This window comes from Microcaecilia unicolor, chromosome 5 (assembly GCF_901765095.1).
Source record: "Microcaecilia unicolor chromosome 5, aMicUni1.1, whole genome shotgun sequence".
Classification (NCBI taxonomy): domain Eukaryota; kingdom Metazoa; phylum Chordata; class Amphibia; order Gymnophiona; family Siphonopidae; genus Microcaecilia; species Microcaecilia unicolor.
In genome coordinates, this window is record NC_044035.1 from 259,522,888 (window position 1) to 259,546,296 (window position 23,409).

Genomic DNA, 23,409 nt, shown 5'->3' on the forward strand with positions numbered 1-23,409 from the left:
ACCATCGAGCCTTTTAATTTCGCAGCCACTGTTTTTCTATCCATGTCATCGAGGACTCCCAGCGGCTTCAAGCGTTGTACTCGCTGCAACCGGACCATCTCGAGTACCGACCCCCACGCGTGGTGTCTTCAGTGCCTTGGGCCCGATCATCTGCCAGCTGCCTGTAAGTCTTTTGGTGAAGAAATGGACCCAAGTGGCTTGGGAGGCCCAGCGTGAGAAACTTTTTTCTGACTGGTCCGGTCCTTCGACGTTGGCATCGACATCGGTACCGAGGTCGGCGTCAAGGGAAGCAGCGACATTGAGAGCGCAGGTAATGGCTGCCGAATGACCATATAGTGCTGGGAGCAATGAGGCATCGTGGGTCTCCACCTATCTCGAGGCCTCCTGCTATGCAGGCCCCCTGGGACTGACCTTCGTCGGACCCGGCCCCAAGGAGGCGTGAGGATTCCACGTCCTCCTCTTCGGTACCGAGGAGTCTTGATGACGGGCGTCGAGCGAAGGCTAAGAAGCACTGTCATCAATCTCCTTCCATGCACGGTACAGAGAGCTCCGGGGAGCCAAAGGAGTCGGCACCTGAGAAGCGTCGGCGCCGGGAGGACAGCTCACCCTCCATACAAGAAGTACCGATGCATCAGTCATCTGGCAGCTTGGTACCGGCTCTCGAGCCCCCTCAGATTCTCGCACCAACTCCTGCATCGGCCCCCAGCCTTTTCCGATGGAAGCTCTCGATGAGCGCATCACGGCCCTTCTTCCAGAGCTCCTGGAAGGTTTGCTGCGCCAGTCTGCCTCGGTGTTGGGGGTGCTTGCACCTTCTGTACCGACTGCGGAGGCGGCATCTGGGCCATCGCCTGTGGTGAGGTCTCCGTCCTCACCAACGTCGGCCGCCACCCGGGTCGATTCCCCCACAACGTTGGTGGAGGAAGCTTCGCCGGAGTCCGGGCAGGGGTCGACTTCTCAACATCCCCGACGAGGTCGTCATTCCTCGACGTCGAAACAGGCTCGGGTTTGGGCTGCTCTTAGGGAGCTTTTGTCCGATACCAAGGATGAGCGCTTGTGGGAAGAGGAGGAAGACCCCAGGTACTTTCGGAAGAAGAGTCATGTGGTGTACCCTCTGATCCCAGTCCGCCAATTGAAAGTAGGATGTCTCCACCTGAGAGTCTTTCTTTCTCATCTTTTGTTCAGGAAATGTCTAAGGACATTCCATTCCCTATGGAGGTTGTGGATGAGCCCAGGACCGAGATGCTTGAGGTCTTGGATTAACCTTCTCCACCTGCTGAGGTTGCAACGGCCCCCTTGCATAATACACTGAGGGAAGTGCTTATGCGAAATTAGTCGTGCCCTCTTTCTAATCCTGTGGTCCCCAAAAAATCCGAGTCCCAGTACAGAGTCCATGGAGAGCCTGTGATGGTGAAGGCCCAACTTCCTCACGATTCCATGGTGGTGGACTCTGCTCTCAGAAGAGCCAAAAGTACTAGAGACTGTGCCTCAGCACCCCCAGGCAGAGAGTCTAGGACCTTGGATTCTTTTGGGAGGCGAAAGTATCAGGCCGCTATGCTCGCTGCCAAGATCCAAACTTACCAGCTCTACACGAGCATTCACTTGCAGAACTCGGTGAGGCAACTGTTTAGTTTGGTTGAAGCACTCCCTCCGGAGCTCGCCGAACCTTTTCACCAGGTGGTCAGGCAGCACAAGGCGTGTTGCAAATTCCTGGCCAAGGGGACTTACTACACTTTTGATGTAGCGTTCCAAGTAGCTGCTCAGGGTATAGTGATGCGCAAACTCTCATGGCTGCGTGTCTTTGACCTGGATCATAAAACCCAGCAGCGAATGGCGGATGTTCCTTGCCGGGGGGGGGGGATAATCTTTTTGGAGAGAAGGTAGAGGATATGGTCGATCAGATCAAAAAGCACCATGATGCTATGGATTCTCTCTCCCGCCGGGCGTCTTCTGCTACCACCTCCTCATCCAGGAGGTTTTTTGGAAGGAGGAGGAGTGCTACCTATTCCTATAATAGGCGTAGGTACACTCCTGCTTCTCGGCAGCCGGTTCAGGCTCAGTCCCAGCACGCGCTTTCCCGTCAACGCTGTGCACCTAAGGCCCCTAGGGCTCCCCAGCAAAAGCAAGGGACGGGCTTTTGACTGGCTCCACTGCAGCATAGCCTCAGAAAAAGTGTCCGTGCCGGATGGCTTGCCGGTCGGGGGGAGGTTGATATTTTTTCACCAAAGGTGGCCTCTTATAACTTCCGACACTCTCAAACTGGTTTCCAAGCCTCCAAATTGCCCACCGGGAGCTCAATCCTTCAGCTCCCAGCACAAGCAGGTACTTGTAGAGGAACTCTCCGCCCTTCTAAAGGCCAATGCGGTCGAACCTGTTCCACCAGGGGAAGAAGGGCTGGGATTCTATTCCAGGTACTTCCTTGTACAAAAGAAAACAGTGGGGGATGCGTCCCATCCTAGACCTAAGGGCCCTGAACAAATTCCTAGTCCGAGAAAAGTTCATGATGGTTTCCCTGGGCACCCTTCTTCCCATGATTCAGGAAAACGATTGGCAATGATCTCTGGACTTAAAGGATGCTTATACCCACATCTCGATACTCTCAGCTCACAGGAAGTATCTTCGATTTCGATTGAGACCTCGGCACTTTCAGTACTGTGTGCTACCCTTTGGCCTCTCATCTACGCCCAGGGTCTTCAGAAAGTGCTTGGCAATTGTCGCAGCATCGCTACGCAGACTGGGAGTGCATGTGTTCCCTTATCTCGACTATTGGCTGGTGAAGAGCACCTCGGAGGCAGGGGTCTACAGTCCATGCGCATGACTATTCAACTGCTAGAACTACTGGGGTTTGTAATCAATTATCCCAAGTCCCACCTTGTCCCATTTCAGAAATTGGAGTTCATTGGAGCTCTGTTGGGCACACGGACGTCTCGAGCTTATCTCCCCCAGGCAAGGGCAGACAACCTCCTGGCCCTAGTGTCCTTGGCTCGAGCATCTCAACAGATCACAGCTCGGCAGATGTTGAGACTCTTAGGGCACATGGCTTCCACAGTTCATGTAACTCCCATGGCACGCCTACATATGAGATCAGCTCAATAGACCCTATCTTCCCAGTGGTGCCAAGCCACAGGGGATCTAGAGGATGCCATCCATCTTTCTACCGACTTTTGCAGTTCCCTTCAGTGGTGGACCATTCGATCCAATCTGACCTTAGGGCATCCATTCCAAATTCCTCAGCCACAGAAAGTGCTGATGACGGATGCATCCCTCCTCGGGTGGGGAGCCCATGTAGATGGACTTCACACTCGAGCTTGATCCTTTCAGGAAAAGGATCTTCAGATTAACCTCCTGGAATTACGAGCGATCTGGAACGCTCTCGAGGCTTTCAGAGATCGGCTGTCCAATCAAATCATTTTAATTCAGACAGACAAACAGGTTGCAATGTATTACACCGACAAGCAGGGGGGGGGGCACCGGATCTCGCCCTCTGTGTCAGGAAGCCGTCAAGATGTGGCTTTGGGTGCACCAACACGGCATACTTCTCCAGGCCACGTATCTGGCAGGCGTAAAAAACAGTCTGGCCGACAGGTTGAGCAGGATCATGCAACCTCACGAGTGGTCTCTGAACATGAATGTTCTCCTCCAGATCTTCCGAGAGTGGGACACCCCCTCGGTGGATCTTTTTGCCACTCAGATCAATCGCAAAGTCCCTCTTTTCTGTTCCAGACTTCAGGCCCACGACAGACTAGCGTCAGATGCCTTTCTCCTTCATTGGGGGACAGGCCTTCTGTATGGGTATCCTCCCATACCTCTAGTAGGGAAGACTTTGCTGAAACTCAAGCAGGACCTTGGAACAATGATCCTGATTTCACCCTTCTGGCCTCGTCAGATCTGGTTTCCTCTTCTTCTGGAGTTGTCCTCCAAAGAACCGTGGAGATTGGAGTGTTTTCTGACCCTCATCACTCAGAACAAGGGGTTGCTTCTGCATCCCAACGTCCAGTCTCTGGCTCTCACTGCCTGGATGTTGAGAGCCTAGAAGTTGCCTCCTTGGGTCTTTCAGAGGTTGTCTCCTGAGTCTTGCTTGCTTCCAGAAAAGATTCCACGAAAAAGTGTTACTCTTTCAAATGGAGGAGGTTTGCCATCTGGTGTGACAGCAGGGCCCTAGATCCCTTTTCTTGTCCTACACGGTCCCTGCTTTAATACCTTCTACACTTATCAGAATCTGGTCTCAAGACCAACTCCATAAGGGTTCACCTTAGTGCAAGTAGTGCTTACCATCAACGCATAGAAGGTCAGCCTATCTCTGGACAGCCTTTAGTAGTTTGCTTCATGAGAGGTTTACTTTTGTCAAAGCCCCCTGTTAAACCTCCACCAGTGTCATGGGATCTCAACGTCGTTCTCACCCAGCTGATGAAAGCTCCTTTTGAGCCACTGAATTCCTGCCATCTGAAGTACTTGACCTGGAAGGTCATTTTCTTGGAGTCAGTGAGCTCCAAGCCCTGGTAGTGCATGCACCTTATATCAAGTTTCATCATAACAGAGTAGTCCTCCGCACTCACTCTAAGTTCTTGCCGAAGGTGGTGTCGGAGATCCATCTGAACCAGTCAATTGTCTTGCCAACATTCTTTCCCCGTCCTCATACCCGCCCTGGTGAAGACAAGTTGCACACCTTGGACTGTAAGAGAGCATTGGCCTTTTACGTGGAGCGGACAAAGCTCTATAGACAGTCCACCCAGTTGTTTATTTCTTTTGACCCCAACAGGAGGGGAGTCGCCATCGGAAAACGCACCATCTCTAATTGGCTAGCAGATTGCATTTCCTTCACTTATGCCCAAGCTGGGCTGACTTTAGAGGGCCATATCACGGCTCATAATGTTAGAGCCATGGCTGCGTCAGTGGCTCATTTGAAGTCAGCCTCCATTGAAGAGATTTGCAAGGCTGCAACATGATCATCAGTCCACACATTCACATCTCACTACTGCCTTCAGCAGGATACCCAACGTGACAGTTGGTTTGGGCAGTCGGTGCTGCAGAATCTGTTCAGGGTTTAGAATCCAACTCCACCCTCCTTGGTTCTGTTCCAGGCTGCACTCTCACTTAGTTGTGTTTCTTTTTAGGTCAATCTGTGTTATGTCCTCGCTGTTGTGAGGCCCAATTGACCAATGTTCTTTGTTTTGAGTGAGCCTGGGGGCTAGGGATACCCCATCAGTGAGAATATTCAGCCTGCTTGTCCTTGGAGAAAATGAAGATACATACCTGTAGCAGGTATTCTCCGAAGACAGCAGGCTGAATATTCTCACAAACCCTCCCTCTTCGCCGTTGGAGTTGTTCCAGTTCTATATTTTGTTTTTTATTAAACTGAATGAGGGCATGCTCGCGTCGCGGGTGGGAAGCCATTCGCACATGCGTGGTGCATTCAGCCCGCTCGACGGAGCGTTCTAGGGACTTCCTTTTTGCTTTAGAAGGTTTTGTTCCAGTCTCCTGGGCTATCGCGGACGACGACCCATCAGTGAGAATATTCAGCCTGCTTGTCCTCGTCAGTGAGAATATTCAGCCTGCTGTCCTTGGAGAATACCTGCTACAGGTATGTATCTTCATTTTATCTCACAGGATTAAGGTGAGCAAGAATCAGGAATACATCATACAAGCCAGGAACCAAGAACATATAGAAACAGCATCCAGAATCCTTCCTGTCTGTCTTCAGAGCTCTGCCTAACTGTAGAGCTTCCTTTGCATGAAAAAAGGCCAACAGTCCCAACAAAAGAGATGAAAAGGCAGAGAATCAAGGAGAAAATGTGGAGGGGAAAAAATGAGTGCCAAAATAGACAAAGGCACTCAAGGAAATATCTCAGCCTTAACCACCCCAAGCTGGCTGTCAGCCAGTAGGAAAATCCCTGACCATGTAGGGAAAAACTGGTTTCTGGCTAAGGCCTCTTTCCTTATCAGATGGGAAGGAATGTGAGGAATTTGGATTTTACTCTAACTTAGTTCAGAATGCAGTTTACTAATATTAGCTAAAATAATGTAATACATAGGAATACAATGCCATACCTGGGCAGCTGCCTGGGCACCAGTTAAACTAGGTTACTGGACTAACAACATTACAAACTAGGATATATGTGTATATCTATATATGCAGGTCAAAAACAGGTAATTTGGTATTACTTAGGCGATTGCCTAACTTCCATATAGTTTGATTTTTTTTTTTTTTTTTGCGGTTCCCATCAATTTGGAACACAGAGTTCCCTAGATGTTCCCCTAAATCTGGTGGAGATGTGGCTAGGAGATGCGCCTAAGGCACTCTACTTGCCTATTTCAGTCTTATGTATAAGAAGAATTGAAAGTATTGAAAAATTTATGGAGATATATTGACTATTGTTGAGAAAAGTGGATCATTTGAAAATGAAGAGTTGAACTTTTTTACAGTGGAATAGAGGAGTGTGGTAGCCGTGTTAGTCCACTCTTAAGGTTATCAATAGAAATCAAACAAAATAAAACATCTTCCAATGTGGTATATATCATTCAGTGTAAAAAATGTAACGAAGGATGCTATATTGGAGAAACAGGCCAGATGCTTAAGACAAGATTCAATTTACATAGACATCATATGAACAATACTGGTGCCAGCAGGGTTCCCACACCTGTTGGTCAACATTTTACAGGACCAGTACACTGTACCAGTGACTTCACAGTGAGAATCCTGAAAGGCAACTTTAAAACCATACAAGAACGTAAGACCTTTGAAGTCAGAATGATTGAATATTTTAACACCCAACAGAAAGGACTTAACAAGGATCTGGGGTTCCTAGCCCATTATAAACCATAAAGCTGTATGTCTCTGTTGATCACCCTCCCCTCACCTATCCACACCCATCCTGTTAGAATATCAATGATATGCTTTGATGTCCCCATACATACTTCCTACCCACCCCCCTCCTCCCACCCTGTCAGACTGTCGTAGTAATGCTTGAATGTTTTCACTTATGTACACTGTCAGCTAGCACATTTGCTTATTTCCGATCTGAGGAAGAAGGGCAACCTTCGAAAGCTAATCAAGAAATGTATTAAGTTATGTCCAATAAAAAAGGTATCATCTTATTTTCTTTTCCATGTTTTATTTTGTTTGATTTCTATTGATTACAATGGAATAAAATGGACTGATGAGGATTTTAAGCGAGGTGTATGAGTGTTTTGCCTCACACTCATGAATTTGGCTTCACCTGCTATTCTGATGATCCACAAAAAATATCTCTCTATATAAAACGCACCTCCAACGTTCTAATGAAGCCTCACTTACCCAACATTCTAAAAGTGAAGGGGGTGAGATCGCTTTGTGTCTGCCCCGCCCACACGTCAAACGTGATGACGTCGAGGGCAGAGCAATGACACTCAACCAATCGCATTGCTCCGCCCTCAATGTCATGGTCCTCCAACGTTCGAATAAAACAACTCCTGACGTCACTGTCCAGCAGGGAGGCGACTACTAGGGAGGCAGGAAGCGCGCGACCACAATAACAAAGACTTCAAGCCAGCCAGCCGTCTCTGCCCCGCCCTCGCGTCAAACGTCATGACGTCGAGGGCGGAAAAAAAAAAAAAAAACAAATCCAGCAGGGAAGGAGGCGGCGCTCCCGACGTCTAGCCTTCCCTTCGCTGTGTTCCGCCTTCTTCTGACGTCAAGGATGACGTCAAAAGAAGGCGGAACACAGCGAAGGGAAACCTAGACATTGGGAGCACCGCCTCCTTCCCTGACGCTTCGCTGCCGGAACCGCCACGGAGGTAAATTTAAAAAGAAGAAAAAAAAAAAAAAAGGGATGTTGGGGGGAGAGAAGAGGGTGGACAGTAAAGTAGAACAATGGGAGCGGGAGGGCAGGGGAGAAACGACAGCATGGATGCGAAGGGGGGGGAGAAGAGGGCGGGCCAGGCTGGGACATGGGAGAGAGAGGAGCATGGATGCGAGGGGGGTCATGGAAGGGAGAGAGGGGACTTGCTGGAAAAGGATGAATGGAGGCGGCAGGGGACAGAGGAGCATGGATGGGCATGGATTGGGAGGGCAGGGCTCAGGGAGAGAGGGGAATTGCTGGAAAGGGATGAATGGAGGCGGCAGGGGACAGAGGAGCATGGATGGGCATGGATTGGGAGGGCAGGACTCAGGGAGAGAGGGGAATTGCTCGATAGGGATGAATGGAGGGGACAGATGGGCATGGATGGATATGGATTGCAGGGCAGGCCTCAAGGAGAGAGGGGAATTGCTGGATAGGGATGAATGGAGGGGCCAGGTGACAGAGGAGCATGGATGGGCATGGATTGGAAGGGCAGGACTCAGGGAGAGGGGAATTGCTGGATAGGGATGAATGGAGGGGACAGATGGGCATGGATGGATATGGATTGCAGGGCAGGCCTCAGGGAGAGAGGGGAATTGCTGGATAGGGATGAATGGAGGGGCCAGGTGACAGAGGAGCATGGATTGGAAGGGCAGGACTCAGGGAGAGGGGAATTGCTGGATAGGGATGAATGGAGGGGACAGATGGGCATGGATGGATATGGATTGCAGGGCAGGGCTCAGGGAGAGAGGGGAATTGCTGGAAAGGGATGAATGGAGGGGGCAGGGGACAGAGGAGCATGGATGGGCATGGATTGGGAGGGCAGGGCTCAGGGAGAGAGGGGAATTGCTGGATAGGGATGAATGGAGGGGACACATGGGCATGGATGGATATGGATTGCAGGGCAGGCCTCAGGGAGAGAGGGGAATTGCTGGATAGGGATGAATGCAGGGGACAGGTGACAGAGGAGCATGGATGGGCATGGATTGGGAGGGCAGGGCTCAGGGAGAGAGGGGAATTGCTGGAAAAGGATGAATGGAGGGGGCAGGGGACAAATGGGCATGGATTGGGAGGGCAGGGCTCACACTCTCTCTCTCAAATACAATGTCTTTCTGACTCTCACTCTCACACACTGTGTCTCACACTGTATCACATTCACTCTCTATGTGCCACACAGTCACTCACACACTCGCTTGGTCTCATACACTCACTCTCACAGAGAATCTGTGTCTCACACACACTCTCTCTCTCGCCCACACACACACACTCTCTCTCACACTGTGTCTCACATACACACTTGCACACACTCTCATTCTCACACACACACTCTCTCACAAACACACTCACACCCAGACTCACTCTCTCTCTCACACACTCACACTTTCACTCTGACTCTCAAACAGTCACTCTCACATACACTCTCCGAGGAAAACCTTGCTAGCGCCCGTTTCATTTGTGTCAGAAACGGGCCTTTTTTACTAGTTAAGTAATAATTTATAAGGAACCTTTTTTGGGATGTTTTAGTTGATAGTTGGTTACCTTACATAGATTTTTGTGACCACTTAATTTTTTTTCCAAGAATATAGGGACACTTCACAATCCCCTGACTTGAATATTATTGAAAATATGTGGAAAGATCTTAATCATGTGGCAAGTCCAAAGAAGACTTCTGAGCCAAGAGATCTGCAAGAAAGAGTGGGGAAAAAATTTTCAAGACCAAATCTAGAAAGACACTTAGCTAGCTACAGGAAATATTTGAAAGCTGTTATTTCTGCCAAAGGAGGTGTTATAAATACTGTTTGAAAGGGTATTCAAACTTTTACACTTGCCATATTCACTGTTTTCTTATTTTGAATCTGTAAAAGAAAAAAAAAACCCTGAAAGTAACTATGCATTAAAATTTTGAGAAAGATGCTATTTTTGGACGTAATGCCATGTAAAGAGTATGTCAGTTTCTTTTCATTTGGGCATTTATTGAAGCATACAATTTGACCTGGGGAGCCTGAATCTTTGTTCATTACTATATATAATAACCTGTGTGGTATGGCAAATCTAGCCCTGACAGCAGGAGGAGGAGGAGGGAATCCCTTTGACCTGGTGACATCTTGCACTACCTAAGCATCCCTCCTGCCTTGCTAATGGCAATATTTAGTGACTGCCTAGTTAGCTCCAACATTGTTAGCCTCTTTCCTCCATTCTTATCAACCTACATGCATTTTGAGGTTCTCAGAGAAATTAACTGTACCACCACTCCACCAGGTGAATGATTATAGATCTTTGATATTTTATGTTGTCGGTCTTTTGTGGAATACTTCACCATAGGACTTACGTAGTTCAACTTCTGTTTTGCGTTTTTGGAAATGTTTGTAGCGTATCTGTAAGTGTTTTAGTGATGTTGTAAGTATTTTGAAGTTTGTTTTGGCTTATTTCTTATGCTCATATTAATTTTATGTTATTGCCTGTTGTCCTCCACCTGATTGTGTGTTTTTGTGTAAGTCATCTAGAATTGCTTAGAGTGGGTTATAAACAGTTTAAATAAGTAAATAAATAAATAATACACCCATCATTAGAATGTTTAAAACACTTCACCTAGGTGTTGTACATACTTGTTTCTGCAGTATGTCTGATTAAGTGCTGTTTGTACTTGTTTTGCAGTATGTCTGATGTAGAGCCATTCTTATGCTATGGCAGTTTTCAGCAGCAGAGTGTTTTACATGGCAGTAATAAATTTGACTTGCCATACGGAGTCCGGAAAGGAGGTTAGTGTTCTTATTAGTTGTGTAGAATACCAGATAATTTAAACTGTTTATCTAGAAATGGTCAAATGAGTGGTTTCACTTTTTAAGCAAAGTTAAAATGTGTGTTTAAATAATAGTTCAAACTTCTGTGGTTCCTTACAGCTTTCCTTTTTCTCATCTGCACCAATCTTCTTTTATGCCCAGTGTTTGTATATATATTTCTTCTGATCAGTACCATTTCTGTTTATAAACTTGTATCTCTGTGTAGTGAATGAACATATACCATATCTGCTATGCACAAGCTAGCTACTAAGATGGTACTGGATTGTATAGTAGTTCTTTAATGGGCCTTTTTATTCTTTTCAACCCAATGGAAGTTGGAAAGAATTACACAAAAGAGGTCAAAAATGGTCTGCCTGAGGATAAAATAACTCTGAAAAGTTAACGAAATGGGATGAAATTTAGCATGGGGAAAACCCATTGAAAAGACACATCCAGTTTGAAAATGGCCAGATCAGACTGGTGGTTCCAGAGAAATAAGCCACAAAAAAAAAGGCTCAATGTACTTTTATAGAAGAAGCAGTTCCAACTTCTGTAGCATAGAAACATACATACAGGTTGTAAGTCCCTAATATTGAAAAAGCTCTAGACTTCCCAAAACACGGCAGCCAGACTAATTTTTGGCAAGTCAAGATTCGACAGCACAACACCTCTTAGAGAGAAGCTTCACTGGCTCCCCATCAGAGAAAGAATTAACTTTAAAGTCCACACAATGATTTACAAGATATTACACAGAGAAGCCCCCCACCTACATGAATCACCTTATCGACCTCCCAACCAGGAAAAGTTTGAAGTCTTCCCGTGCTTACCTTAATCTACACCTCCCCAACTGCAAAGTTGTAAAGTACAAATCCCTCTACGCATCCAAATTTTCCTTTTTAGGTAGCCAGCTTTGGAATGCTCTACCAAGACCTATCCGTACCATTAATGGCCTTTTGCCCTTCAGGAAAGCACTGAAGACCCATCTCTTCAAGATAGCCTACCCTAACAATTCAACCTAACCAAAACTTGCCCACATGATTCTTATTGACATTTGTTTTACATTGACCATGTTCCCATTATCCTTTTTGCTACCCCATATCCATTCCTTTCCATCTTTCTACACCTACCTCCCAACGCTCAATTCCTTCTGTACCCAATTCCTCTTATGTTCAATTTACTTATCCGTTAGCCCCATTTATTTTGTGTTCACTACAAACTGTATATTCTTCTTACAAATTGTAATTCTTTATATTGTTACTATGTAAGCCGCATTGAGCCTGCCATGTGTGGGAAAGCGCGGGTACAAATGTAATAATAACAATAACATATCACTTAAGGAATTCTTCCTTTCAGACTGCTCTCTGCCTTATAGATACTGTACACCCCAGACTGACATTCTCAATCCCTTTTGTATTATAAGGTTTTGTTTATAGCAAGCTTATTTTCAGTCCTCCTAAGTATGCTCCTTGAAACACTGTACTTCCTAAGTACACAAACTTTGCATTGTGCACAGAAAAACCATCCCGCATCCCCACCCTCCCAGGGTTGCCCCCACATTCCAGGTCAACAAAACAGGCTGATTGATTCTTGTTATACCATACTAGATTCATGGATTTGTAGGTCTGATTATCCAAAAGAAATCAGTGAGGCACACAGAACTACAATTCTACTGCATGTGACAAGGCCAACCTGGACTGAATCAGTCTGTTCGGTTGATAGGTGAATTGGCAGCCTGTCCCCTGCTCAAATCAGTCCCTCCCTTCTGTGGCCCTTGAGCTGCCGCCTCCCCCCCCCCCAATCCCTGAATCTCCAGTCCCTAAAAGATTCACCACCTTCCCCCGTAAAGAATTATAAAGCCAGCTGCTTACCTTCTAGCAACTGTTCTCCTAGACTTCCTGGCCCAACTCCAGCCTCTTAAGGCTCGGGAAAATTAGTGGACACTGCTGTCCTCCTCTTGATAGCTATCCTCTTGGAGGCTTGATTTGGCCTGCAGTTATGTGCGCCTGCCAGGTGAGGGGTAAAATGTGCTTGAGCAGGCTACTGCCACTGAGCATTCTGATGCCCTGTCTGACTTCAGTCTTGTGGTGGCTGCTTTCAGTCTTGTGGGGCCAAACCAGATCATTTTGCCCAGTGTTCCTCTCCTCTGCTCTGACAGGAGCCTAGAAGAGCTAAATTGATTGCACTGCTACTACTGCTCTCTTGCATTTGTGGTGGAAAGGGATAGAAGCCTGGATCAGTCTGTGCAGCTTCTTTCTCTTGCGTCCTTGGAGGGAGGAACAAGGGAGAGAAGGCCAGCCTTGCCTGTGCTGCTTTTCTGCACTGGTGGGATGAGGGCTTGAATCAACCTGTTGCATTTGTGGGGGCCACCTGCAATGTATAATGCAAAATTAGCTTGGGAACAACAAAAAGCCAGGGACAAAGCCTGTGCATTCTGCTGTTCCAGACCCCACCTCTACCAGGAATATAACTTTTTAGAACTTGACCCAATAGTAAAACGTTTTCTCAGAGGAAAGCAGGTATAATATTTCCACATGTGGGTGACATCTATGGAGCCTGGTGTAGATATTGCCAAGTGCACTGTCACTTTAAATCTTTGAGGCAGTGCCCCTACTGCAAATGCACAGGTGTCTTCTCGCCTGACGCTGGGTTGAAAACCTCTGGATTAATGATAGGAGGAGAAGGTTATATATGATAGGTTAAAAAAAAAATCATGATTAACTTAGATGTTTCCTTTTTACTATAATGTTATTGTTCAAATGTAGATAGTTATATAGATATAAATAAATTTAAACCTAAAGATAGTGACTTAGGGCCTCTTTTATAAAGCCATGCTAGCGATTCCTGTGTGGTAAATGAAAGGAAGCCCATTCAGTTCCTACGGGCTTCCTCTCATTTGCTGTGTGGGAATCGCTAGCATGTCTTTGTAAAAAACAAGCCTCATCTTAAAAGTGCAAAACATGCTTATTACATACCAATGCAGAACACATTTCAAATGACCATTTCTTCAGATGCCTCTGCTTCATCATATATACAAACACTTCTACAACGAAATCTATAATCACTCTTCAGATATATTAAATGCTACCAAAAAAACTCACTTATTCTTCTACCCTATACCTTTATGCATACACCAGCAAAACTCACACACCCAAACACATCCATAACTTCATCTCAGTAATTCATGAATGCCTTTTTCCACGAAGCTCTAAAAATAATCAGCCTATACACAATCATCACTATGCCTCCTAATCAAACATGCCAATATAATCTCAAATTGATTTAAGATAATTAATATGACCCTGAACTTATTCAACGCATACTGACTCAAATACAAATATAAAACGGGAACTTCTATTCTGCAACTTACCCAAAGGCTCAGTGTGGATTATAATTTTATTTTTGTTACATTTGTACCCCGCGCTTTCCCACTCATGGCAGGCTCAATGCGGCTTACATGGGGCAATGGAGGGTTAAGTGACTTGCCCAGAGTCACAAGGAGCTGCCTGTGCCTGAAGTGGGAATTAAACTCAGTTCCTCAGTTCCCCAGGACCAAAGTCCACCACCCTAACCACTAGGCCACTCCTCCACGACCTTCTGAATTAATTAGTTCACTGTAAATGTTTAGGTCTTTTTACCACCTCTCCAAATCTACATATACCAGTTACCCACAATTTGTAGAGAGAAACGACCAAGGCTGCCGCTTATGAGAAAATTAATTTATTTACTTACCAAGTATTGATACAATTAATATTTTCTCATGGAAGGATAGAACTGCTGCATACATATGCTCTCTGTATCTATCACTCCAACATACTGAACTTAAACAGCTATTTTTATACACATGTATTTAACAATGATTTACAAGGCTTCAGCAAGCTATCTTACTCAGGATCATCTGGTCTTCTTTCAAAACTATCTGGATTCCCTCACCTGCTAGACTACATTCTCATGTATGTTTATGCTTCCTCCTTTCCCAGGCCTGTTTGCCTGTAAGGATATCATATCAGATCATAAGTTCCTGGGCCTCACGATATATGGCCTTTGCCCTTTGACTCTACTCCATTGTGCATAACTGTGTTTATTATCTATACTTCCCTGATTATACAATTCATAAATTTAAACTTAAGATTTTAAAAATGTCTTAAGATTTTAATAATTTTCTGAATCTTAAATAAGAAGAGTTCCATTCTTAATAACATAGGAGAGAGTTCCAAAATGTTACCGTTTGATAAGCAAAGGAAGCAGTAAAAAAATCTTTTAAATCCTATTTTGTTTGTGGACGGTAAAAGAAGTAGTAGATTATTTGTCAATTTAGGGCTTTTGGATATAGAGGCCAGGTAAACAACTTGGAGCTAATACATATATTAATCTGAAAGTGATGGTACGTAGTTTTAATAGCGGAAATGAACAGAAAGCCAATGAAGTTGAATTACAAGAGGGATAGCTCTTTCCAAAAAGCATTTTAGCTGCAACATTCTGCAGGATTTGAAGACGATCAAAAAAGCTGTCGGTGCAACCAATATACAAAACATTGCAATAATCAAAAGATGAAAGCACCACCTCCTGAGCAAGGACTAAGTGATCATGTTGAAAAACAAGGTTTTACCCGTTTGTGTTTTTTCAATTTGTAAAAAAACTCCACAAATCATTTTGTTTAATTAAACTCATTGTTAAAGTGGAGTCTAGGGCAGTCCCCAATATTCATGAAGATGGCTTAAATTTAAAAATTTCTCCATTTAAAACAAAATCAGATGGAGGAGACAAAATAGGACGGCTAAACCAAATTAATTTAGTTTTTCTTCTAGTTAATTTCAGTCGTAACAAAGTAGCCCAATACTTGTTACAAAGGAATTATAACCTGAAAAGAAGAATCCAAAGGGAAATAAAGTAATGTCATTAGCATATGTATAATAAGAAATTTCTTTGCACACTACTTAAATATAACCAAAAGTTGCCATTACCAAATTAAAAAGAAATGGAGACAGGAGAACCTTGTGGAACTCTACATCTCATGGACTAACCCTCTGATATAACATTTGCCCAGTTCACTGAATAAATTCTATCACAAATAATGTCCTAAACCAGTCAAGTACTCTTCTTGATATACCAATGGAATCTAAAAGGTGAATCCTTAAATCATCTATCAGATCAAATGCTGCAGATAAGTCAAATTGTAGCAGTATCAGCTGTCCGCCAGGGGCAATATGTGAATGAATTTCTGACAGCAGAGTACTTGAGGATCTAAGTACTATAACCCCTACAAAAAGCAGTTTGTGTAGAGGATAAAACGTTATGATTTTCCAACTAGGCAGATAGCTGACAAGATGCAATACTCTTGTTTTTGTGATCAATGGAATGCTTGCTATTGGTCTGTAATTAGATTTTTTCAGAGGACAAGCAGGCGTCTTGTTCTCACATGTGGGTCGGCGTCCACAGCGGCCCAGGAATGGAGATTTTTCCAGTAAAAATCCACAAAGCTTTGTGACCAGCCTCCAGAGCGCGGGACGGACGCCATCTTCCCGCCCACGCGCGTTGTGATAAACACAGTGTCTGCCCTTACTTGAGGAGGCCGCCAGAGGGCGCGCTCCCACTGAAAACCAGGAAAATGCCCATTCTGGTCACTAGAGGGAGCTCCAGTGATCTAGCTGAGTATTGACTTGCATGGGCCAGTAGAGGGAGCTCCAGGGAGATAGCTGGGGGAGTGAGAAGAGACTTCTAGACCCAGATCTTTCTGGAACCAGAGGGGCGAGGTCTCAAGAGGTGGGGAGGTATTGGACACCTCATAAATAGCTTCCTCTCAGTAGAGAAGGGAGTTTTGCCCGAAGGAGAAGAGATGGGAACCTGGAGACCTGAAGCCTGGACTGTGTGTCCCAAGTACTGAGGAGGGTGGATTGTGTGCCCCAGGACTGTGTGTCCCAAGTACTGAGAAGCAGGCTGAAAATCCTGGGGTAAGAAGTCCTCAAAGTACTGATGTTGGAACTGTGTGGGAGAAGCTGAGGCAGGCTGGAAGTCCTGGGGTAAGGGAAGACCCCAAAGTATTGATGGTGGAACTGTGACTTGTTTAAAATGAACAAACAGCCGTGGGGTAGAGGATAGGACCGCAAGGTTAATGAGAGTAAAGAAGGTCCTATCCAGGGGTGGTGGCTGTTATACCCTGAGACTCAGGTGTCCCACAGTAAATGGGCTCAGGAATTTGTAGGAAACGAATAATAGCTGGAAAGAAAGGTTCCCACAAGACTGAAGCCTAGTTCTAATAAATTGAATTTACATTTACTCAACTAATTTGCATATTTCTGAAAGCAGAGGAATCCGTGCTATCTTCCAGAGAAGGGTGACCAGGGGGCCCCACCAGAAGAACTGGTAAGGGGGTCGGTTACCAGGAGATACAGCGGGGAGGCCGGTCCAGGAGCGGAGGTTAATGAAGAGGTCACCCTGAGGGAAAGAGGAGGCCCAAACATAGAGGCCCGAGTCACCAGAGTCACAGAGAAGTCTAGCTTCAAGGTTGTTCACTGAAGCAAAGGGCCGGTGAGGCCAGGCAGGAGCCACTAGAGGGCCACTGCACACCTGAGAGCACCCCTGTGGGCTTACAAATGGCACCCCAGATGGGACCTTGTTATGAAACAACCACCTGAAGACAAGGATGTCAGAGGATCCCTGCTACCCTTGGTAGTTGAATACCACTGTCTAAAAGCGGAAGCCAAGGGAAGAGCAGAGGGTTGCTTGGACCCAGGCAATAATTGTATCCCCAGGGAAGTGTGCAGAATGGCCAACGGACTACAGGCTGGTTCTGGGGGACCAGAGAACTCAAAGTGAAGCCAAGGGGAAAAGGCATCAGTCTCCAGAGGAGGTCTCCTGTGTGGGGATAGTGGGAGCAGTCAAGTTCCAGAGGCTAGTCGGCGGAGTTCCATGAGGTCTCCTGTGTGGGGATAGTGGGAGCGGTCAAGTTCCAGAGACCAGACGAGTGGCCAGAGTGTGGAGGTGGTGTCCAGGAGGTTCCTGAAGCCCGTCGAGGGGGCCAACGCTGACAAAAGGCGCATTACCCGCCTACCCAGGTAAAGGGCTGCATCCCAACAGACGGTCGAGGAGGACATCGGAGCCTTGGGAAGGCGGAGACGGTTCAGACCGGAGAGAGAAGTCCGGAGGCCAGAGGAGCCGGAGCCCAAGTCGCCAGCAGAAGGAAGGGACATGGCAGAGTTGGACACCGTGATCCAGGTTCTGGGACTTGGAGGGGGACTGTGTTCAGAGACTGTTGGGACATTGTTTAAGCCTGAAGGGGTGTCTGGGGAAGACAGGACCCCGAGGAGAAGAGAAGTGATTGAGCCAGAGTGTGACCAATGTGGGGAAATGGGCCATGTTGGGAAGTGGTATCTGGCAGTATGCAGTTCAGAGGATGAACTGGGAGACTGGGAGGAGATAGGGAATCCTACAGTCGGTTGGTTGGGGTTAAGTGACATGGCAGGCAAGAGGAAGCCCAAAGGCCATGGGAGTTGGGAGGTGACCCATTCCTCAGGGGCAGAGTGCATGGTTAGGCTGGGAACCCAAGGGGAAAGAGGTGTCTGCAGGGAGGAGGGTCAGGAGGAGCCTGCTGCAGGGAAAGCACCCAATGTCCCAGGAAGAGGGGAGGCTACAAACCTGGAAAGTGCCAAGAGGGAGGATGGGTGCCTGGACAAGGAAGGAAAACCCCAGTTGCAGGATAGTGAAAGTCCTGGTAAGAAGGGTAAACTTTCTAGGAAAGGGAAAGGGGGTGTAGGCCCAGGTGAGAACTTCCCAGGTGACAGGATAAAGAGTAGTCCTGATTGTGGAGGGGAAGACAATGTACACTGTGAGCAGGGGGGTGAGACAGCTGAAGATAAAGTAGGCTGCCCATGCTACAGTGAGGACCGGGCAGTATTTCCATGGGGTGGGGAACTAGGGAGCGTTGCCCCAAGGGAGAAATACTGGGAGGCCCGGGAAAAGAATGAGAACCCGCTGTTAAAATCCCTTACAGAGAGTGTCTGGCAGTTAGAAGGGGAATTACAGGCCCTAGGTAAACCGGGGGAAGTCTATAGGCACCCGGAGCAATGTCTGAGGGAGGTCCTGGAACTAAACAAAGGACTGATGTTAACTTTAATGGGCCATATATAGCAGCAGCAGGAGGCGGCCCAGAAGGCGATGGAGAATAGTCTGAGGGAGAATGAACAGAAATGGGTCCTGTTCGAGTCAGCTTGTAAGGAAGAGATGGCTGCTTCAGGGCAGGCCTTAGAGGCCAAACTGGCAGAGTCCCTTAGGCAGAAGGAAGGCTGTGAGGCACTGCTAGCCATGGTTAGGGCTGAGCTGCGCACAGAAGTTAAGCTAAGGGAGGAAAAGGAAGCAGAAGTAGCTCATCTTACAGCTACCCTGAAAGAGACCCAAGCCTTAAATGAGACCTGATTAGCTAAGCTGCAGTCCCTACATGAGCAAGAGATAAGGGACCTCACAGACAAGTTGCAACTGGACCAGGAGCAGAGGGTATCCCTAATTAAAGCTGAGTTCCAGAATGCTCGCCAGGAGTGGCATAAAGAGCAGGAGGCCCTGAGGGAAAATATTAAGGAGATGGGTAAACTACAGCACACAGCTATAAGAGAGCTGAGGGGGAGTTTGACCCAGGTGAAGGAGTGGTTAAGAGAATTAAAGGGCCAGCAAGAAACTCAGCTGAGGGAAGTACAGCAGGTGTATGATAGAGCTATGGTAGAGTTAACTGTGGCCTTGCAGCAGACCCAAGCTGAGTGGGCTGTAGAGAGACAGCAAGCCAAAGAGACCACAGAAAGGGCAGAAAGATGCAGGGAGGCCATGGAAGAGAAGTGCAGAGTGCTGACCCTAGCAGTTGATGTGCTCTTCCAGGATGGGCAAGGGAGGTTAAGAGAGCTTCAGGAAGCCCACTCCTGCATTGTAGCCCTACAGGGAAAGCTCAAGGGGAAGGAGCGACCAGGAGGGGTCAGTCCACTCCTACCCATGAGTAAGGGTCAGGGTAGGGAGAGTCAGAATGACCCAGGAGGTGTTAAATTAAGTAAACCCCTGTCCATGAGTAGGGGTCAGGATAGGGAGATTCTGAAGGGCCCTTTTAAACCCATACGGAGAGCTGGTGTAAAGTTTAAGGAGTGTGAGAAACCCCAGAAGGGCAAGCAGAAAAGGGAAGAGGCTGCCTAGGATAGAGAAAGGCTCAGGCCCCACAAGAAAGGGTTGATCCTAGGGCACAGATACCGCACATTAGAGTCGGGGGAGGAAAGAGCTCCTGGGCAGGGGACACCAGCTCAGGAATGGTGCCAGGGGGATGCTAGATCACCCAGAGGCTGGGGGGAGTCTTGTGCTAAAAGTGGTTATCCTAGTCCAAAAGGGAGGGATAGGAAACACTTAAAAGTCTCAGGGAAAAGGAGACTTAGAACCTTACACAAAACCCACAGAGGTCAGTCAGGGCCTAGGGGTCGAAGAAGTACAGCCCAGGGTTGTAGAAAGGAAAAGGGTTTGATTAGAAGTTTCCCTGAAGTGCTAGGGGCACTAGGCCTGAGGAAAGTGCACCCAAAACCTAGAGTGAAGAAGGGGGTGTACCCATGGGCTAGGAAAGTGGGTGAAGAGATTAGACGCCGAGGCCTAGGAAGGCGTAGAAAGAAAGGATTAGGGATCTTTGAGTTTCTAGGGGTTACAGAGGAAGGTCCCCTAGAGCAAAGCAGAGCCTTTGTGGTAAGGCGAACCACGGGATATAAAGCCTTCCTGAGAATCCCTCCTAAGTGATAGGGGAAAGAAGGAACCTGACCCCGAGATGAGTTAGGGGAGTCAGGAATTGCTGCTCCTCAAACAAGATGGGCCTGGTTTCGGACTGCAGTTCGAGAACTCTTCTCCGATACCGAGGAGGATGCCTCCTGGGATGAAGGGGAAGATCCCAGATATTTCTGTTCCGAGGAGTCTTGTGGTCTTCCTTCTGATCCCACTCCTTCACCTGAGAGGAAGCTTTCTCCGCTGGAGATTCTGTCCTTCTCGTCATTTGTCCAGGAAATGTCTGTAGGCATTCCCTTCCCGGTGGTAACTGAGGATGAGCCCAGGACTGAGATGCTCGAGGTTCTTGACTGCCCTTCTGCATAATGTCCTTAAGGAGACATTGCTGAGGAATTGGATGAAACCGTTAACTAATCCCACCATTCCCAAGAAAGCGGAGTCCCAGTATCGAATCCACGGAGAACTTAGTTGATGAAGTCGCAGTTACCTCACGACTCTATGGTTGTGGATTCCGCTCTCAAGAGAGCCAGCAGTACTAGAGATTTCGCCTCGGCACCCCCGGGACGAGAAGCTAGGACTCTCGACTCTTTTGGGAGGAAGGCCTATCAGTCCTCTATGCTCGTGCCCAAAATTCAGTCTTACCAGCTCTACACGAGCATCCACATGTGGAACAATGGAAAGCAACTGGCGGATTTGGTGGACAAGCTCCCTCCGGAGCACGCCAGGACTTTTCAGGAGGTGGTCAGGCAGCTGAAGGCGTGTCATAAATTCCTGTCCAGGGGTGCTTATGACACTTTTGATGTTGCATCCAGATCCACTGCTCAAGGTATAGTGATGCACAGACTCTCATGGCTGCGTGCCTCTGACCTGGACAATTGGACCCAGCAGCGGCTTAAGGATGTTCCTTGCCAGGGGGATAATATTTTTGGCAAGAAGGTCGAGCAGGTGGTAGAGCAGCTCCACCAGCGGGAAACCGCCCTCGACAAACTCTCCCACCGGGCGCCTTCAGCATTTACGTCAACAGGTAGACGTTTTTTCAGGGAAGGAGGAGTGCTCCCTATGCTTACAATAAGCATAGGTACAATCCACCTTCCCGACAGCCTTCCCAGGCTCAGCCCCAGCTCGCTCCTTCACGTCAACAGCGGGCGCCCAGACAGGCCCCTGCAGTTCCCCAGCAAAAGCAAGGGATGTGCTTTTGACTGGCTCTAGCTGAGCATAGCCGCCATAAAAGTACCTGTGGCGGACGATCTGCCGGTCGGGGGAGGTTAAATTTTTTTCACCAAACGTGGCCTCTCATAACCTCCGACCAGTGGGTTCTTCAAATAGTCCGGTTAGGGTACTCCCTCGATTTGATCTCCAGACCTTCAAATTGTCCACCGGGAGCTCAGTCCTTCAGCTTCCAGCACAAGCAGGTACTTGCAGAGGAACTCTCCGCCCTTCTCAGCGCCAATGCGGTCGAGCCCGTTCCACCAGGGCAAGAAGGGCTGGGATTCTATTCCAGGTACTTCCTTGAGCAAAAGAAAACAGGGGGGATGCGTCCCATCCTAGACCTAAGGGCCCTGAACAAATATTTGGTCCGAGAAAAGTTCAGCATGGTTTCCCTGGGTACCCTTCTTCCCATGATTCAGAAAAATGATTGACTGTGCTCTCTAGGCTTAAAGGATGCTTACACTCACATTCCGATACTTCCAGCTCACAGGAAGTATCTTCAATTCTGTCTGGGAACACAGCACTTACAGTATTGTGTGCTACCCTTTGGTCTCGCGTCTGCGCCCAGGGTTTTTACAAAATGCCTGGCAGTAGTTGCAGCGTCGCTACGCAGACTGGGAGTACGTGTTCCCTTATCTCGACAATTGGCTGGTGAAGAACACCTCAGAGGCAGGAACTCTACAGTCCATTCAGATGACTATTCGACTCTTGAGGCTGCTAGGGTTTGTCATCAATTACCCAATGTCCCACCTTCTTCCAGTTCAACAACTAGAATTCATAGGAGCTCTGCTGGACTCTTGACAGCTCGGGCCTGTCTTCCCGAGATGAGGGCAGACAACCTTTTGTCTCTCGTTTCCATGGCCAGAGCGTCTTAGCAGATCACAGCTCGGTAGATTTGAAACTGCTAGGCCATGTGGCCTCCACAGTTCATGTAACACCCATGGCATGCCTTCACATGAGATCTGCTCAATGGACCCTAGCTTCCCAATGGTATCAAGCTGCGGGGAATCTAGAGGATGTGATCCAGCTGTCCACCGATTTTCACAATTCCCTTCAGTGGTGGACAGTTCGATCCAATTTGACCTTGGGACGTCCCTTCCAAATTCCTCAGCCTCAAAAAGTGCTGACCACAGATGCATCTCTCCTGGGGTGGGGAGCATATGTAGATGGGCTCCACAGTCAGGGAGCTTGATCCCTCCAAGAATCAGGTCTTCAGATCAGTCTCCTGGAGTTGCGAGTGATCTGGAACGCTCTAAAGGTTTTCAGAGATCGGCTGTCCAATCAAATTATTCAAATTCAGACAGACAACCAGGTTGCCATGTATTACCTCAACAAGCAGGGGGGCACCGGATCTTGCCCCCTGTGTCGGGAAGCCGTCCAGATGTGGTTTTGGGCTCGCCGTCACAGCATGTTTCTCCAAACCACGTATCTGACAGGCATAAACATCAGTCTGGCCGACAGGTTGAGCAGGATCATGCAACCTCACGAGTGGTCGCTCAACTCGGGCGTGGTACGCAAGATCTTCCGGGAGTGGGGCACCCCCTCGGTGGATCTTTTTGCCACTCAGATCAATCACAAGGTCCCTCTGTTCTGTTCCAGACTTCAGGTCCACAACAGACTAGCGTCAGATGCCTTTCTGCTTCATTGGGGGAAGGGCCTTCTGTATGCATATCCTCCCATACCTCTGGTGGGGAAGAATTTGCTGAAACTCCAGCAACACAGCGGAACCATGATTCTGATTGCGCCCTTTTAGCCGCGTCAGATTTGGTTCCCTCCAGCCTCTGGCTCTCACGGTCTGGATGTTGAGAGCGTAGACTTTGCCTCTTTAGGTCTTTCTGAGGGTGTCTCCCGAGTCTTGCTTGCTTCCAGGAAAGATT

General features: G+C 47.6%; 1 protein-coding gene across 7 annotated transcripts in view; it reads left to right on the plus strand.

The window, feature by feature from the left end:
* The window catches only part of ST3GAL6 (ST3 beta-galactoside alpha-2,3-sialyltransferase 6), a 176,651-nt gene that overhangs the window by 92,795 nt on the left and 60,447 nt on the right, over positions 1 to 23,409 (plus strand). For all 7 annotated transcript variants that reach the window (XM_030204041.1, XM_030204040.1, XM_030204042.1 and 4 more), the window contains one exon: positions 10,470 to 10,573. In XM_030204041.1, the coding sequence (XP_030059901.1) occupies positions 10,470 to 10,573 (104 nt within the window). The remainder of the gene's footprint in view (positions 1 to 10,469; positions 10,574 to 23,409) is intronic.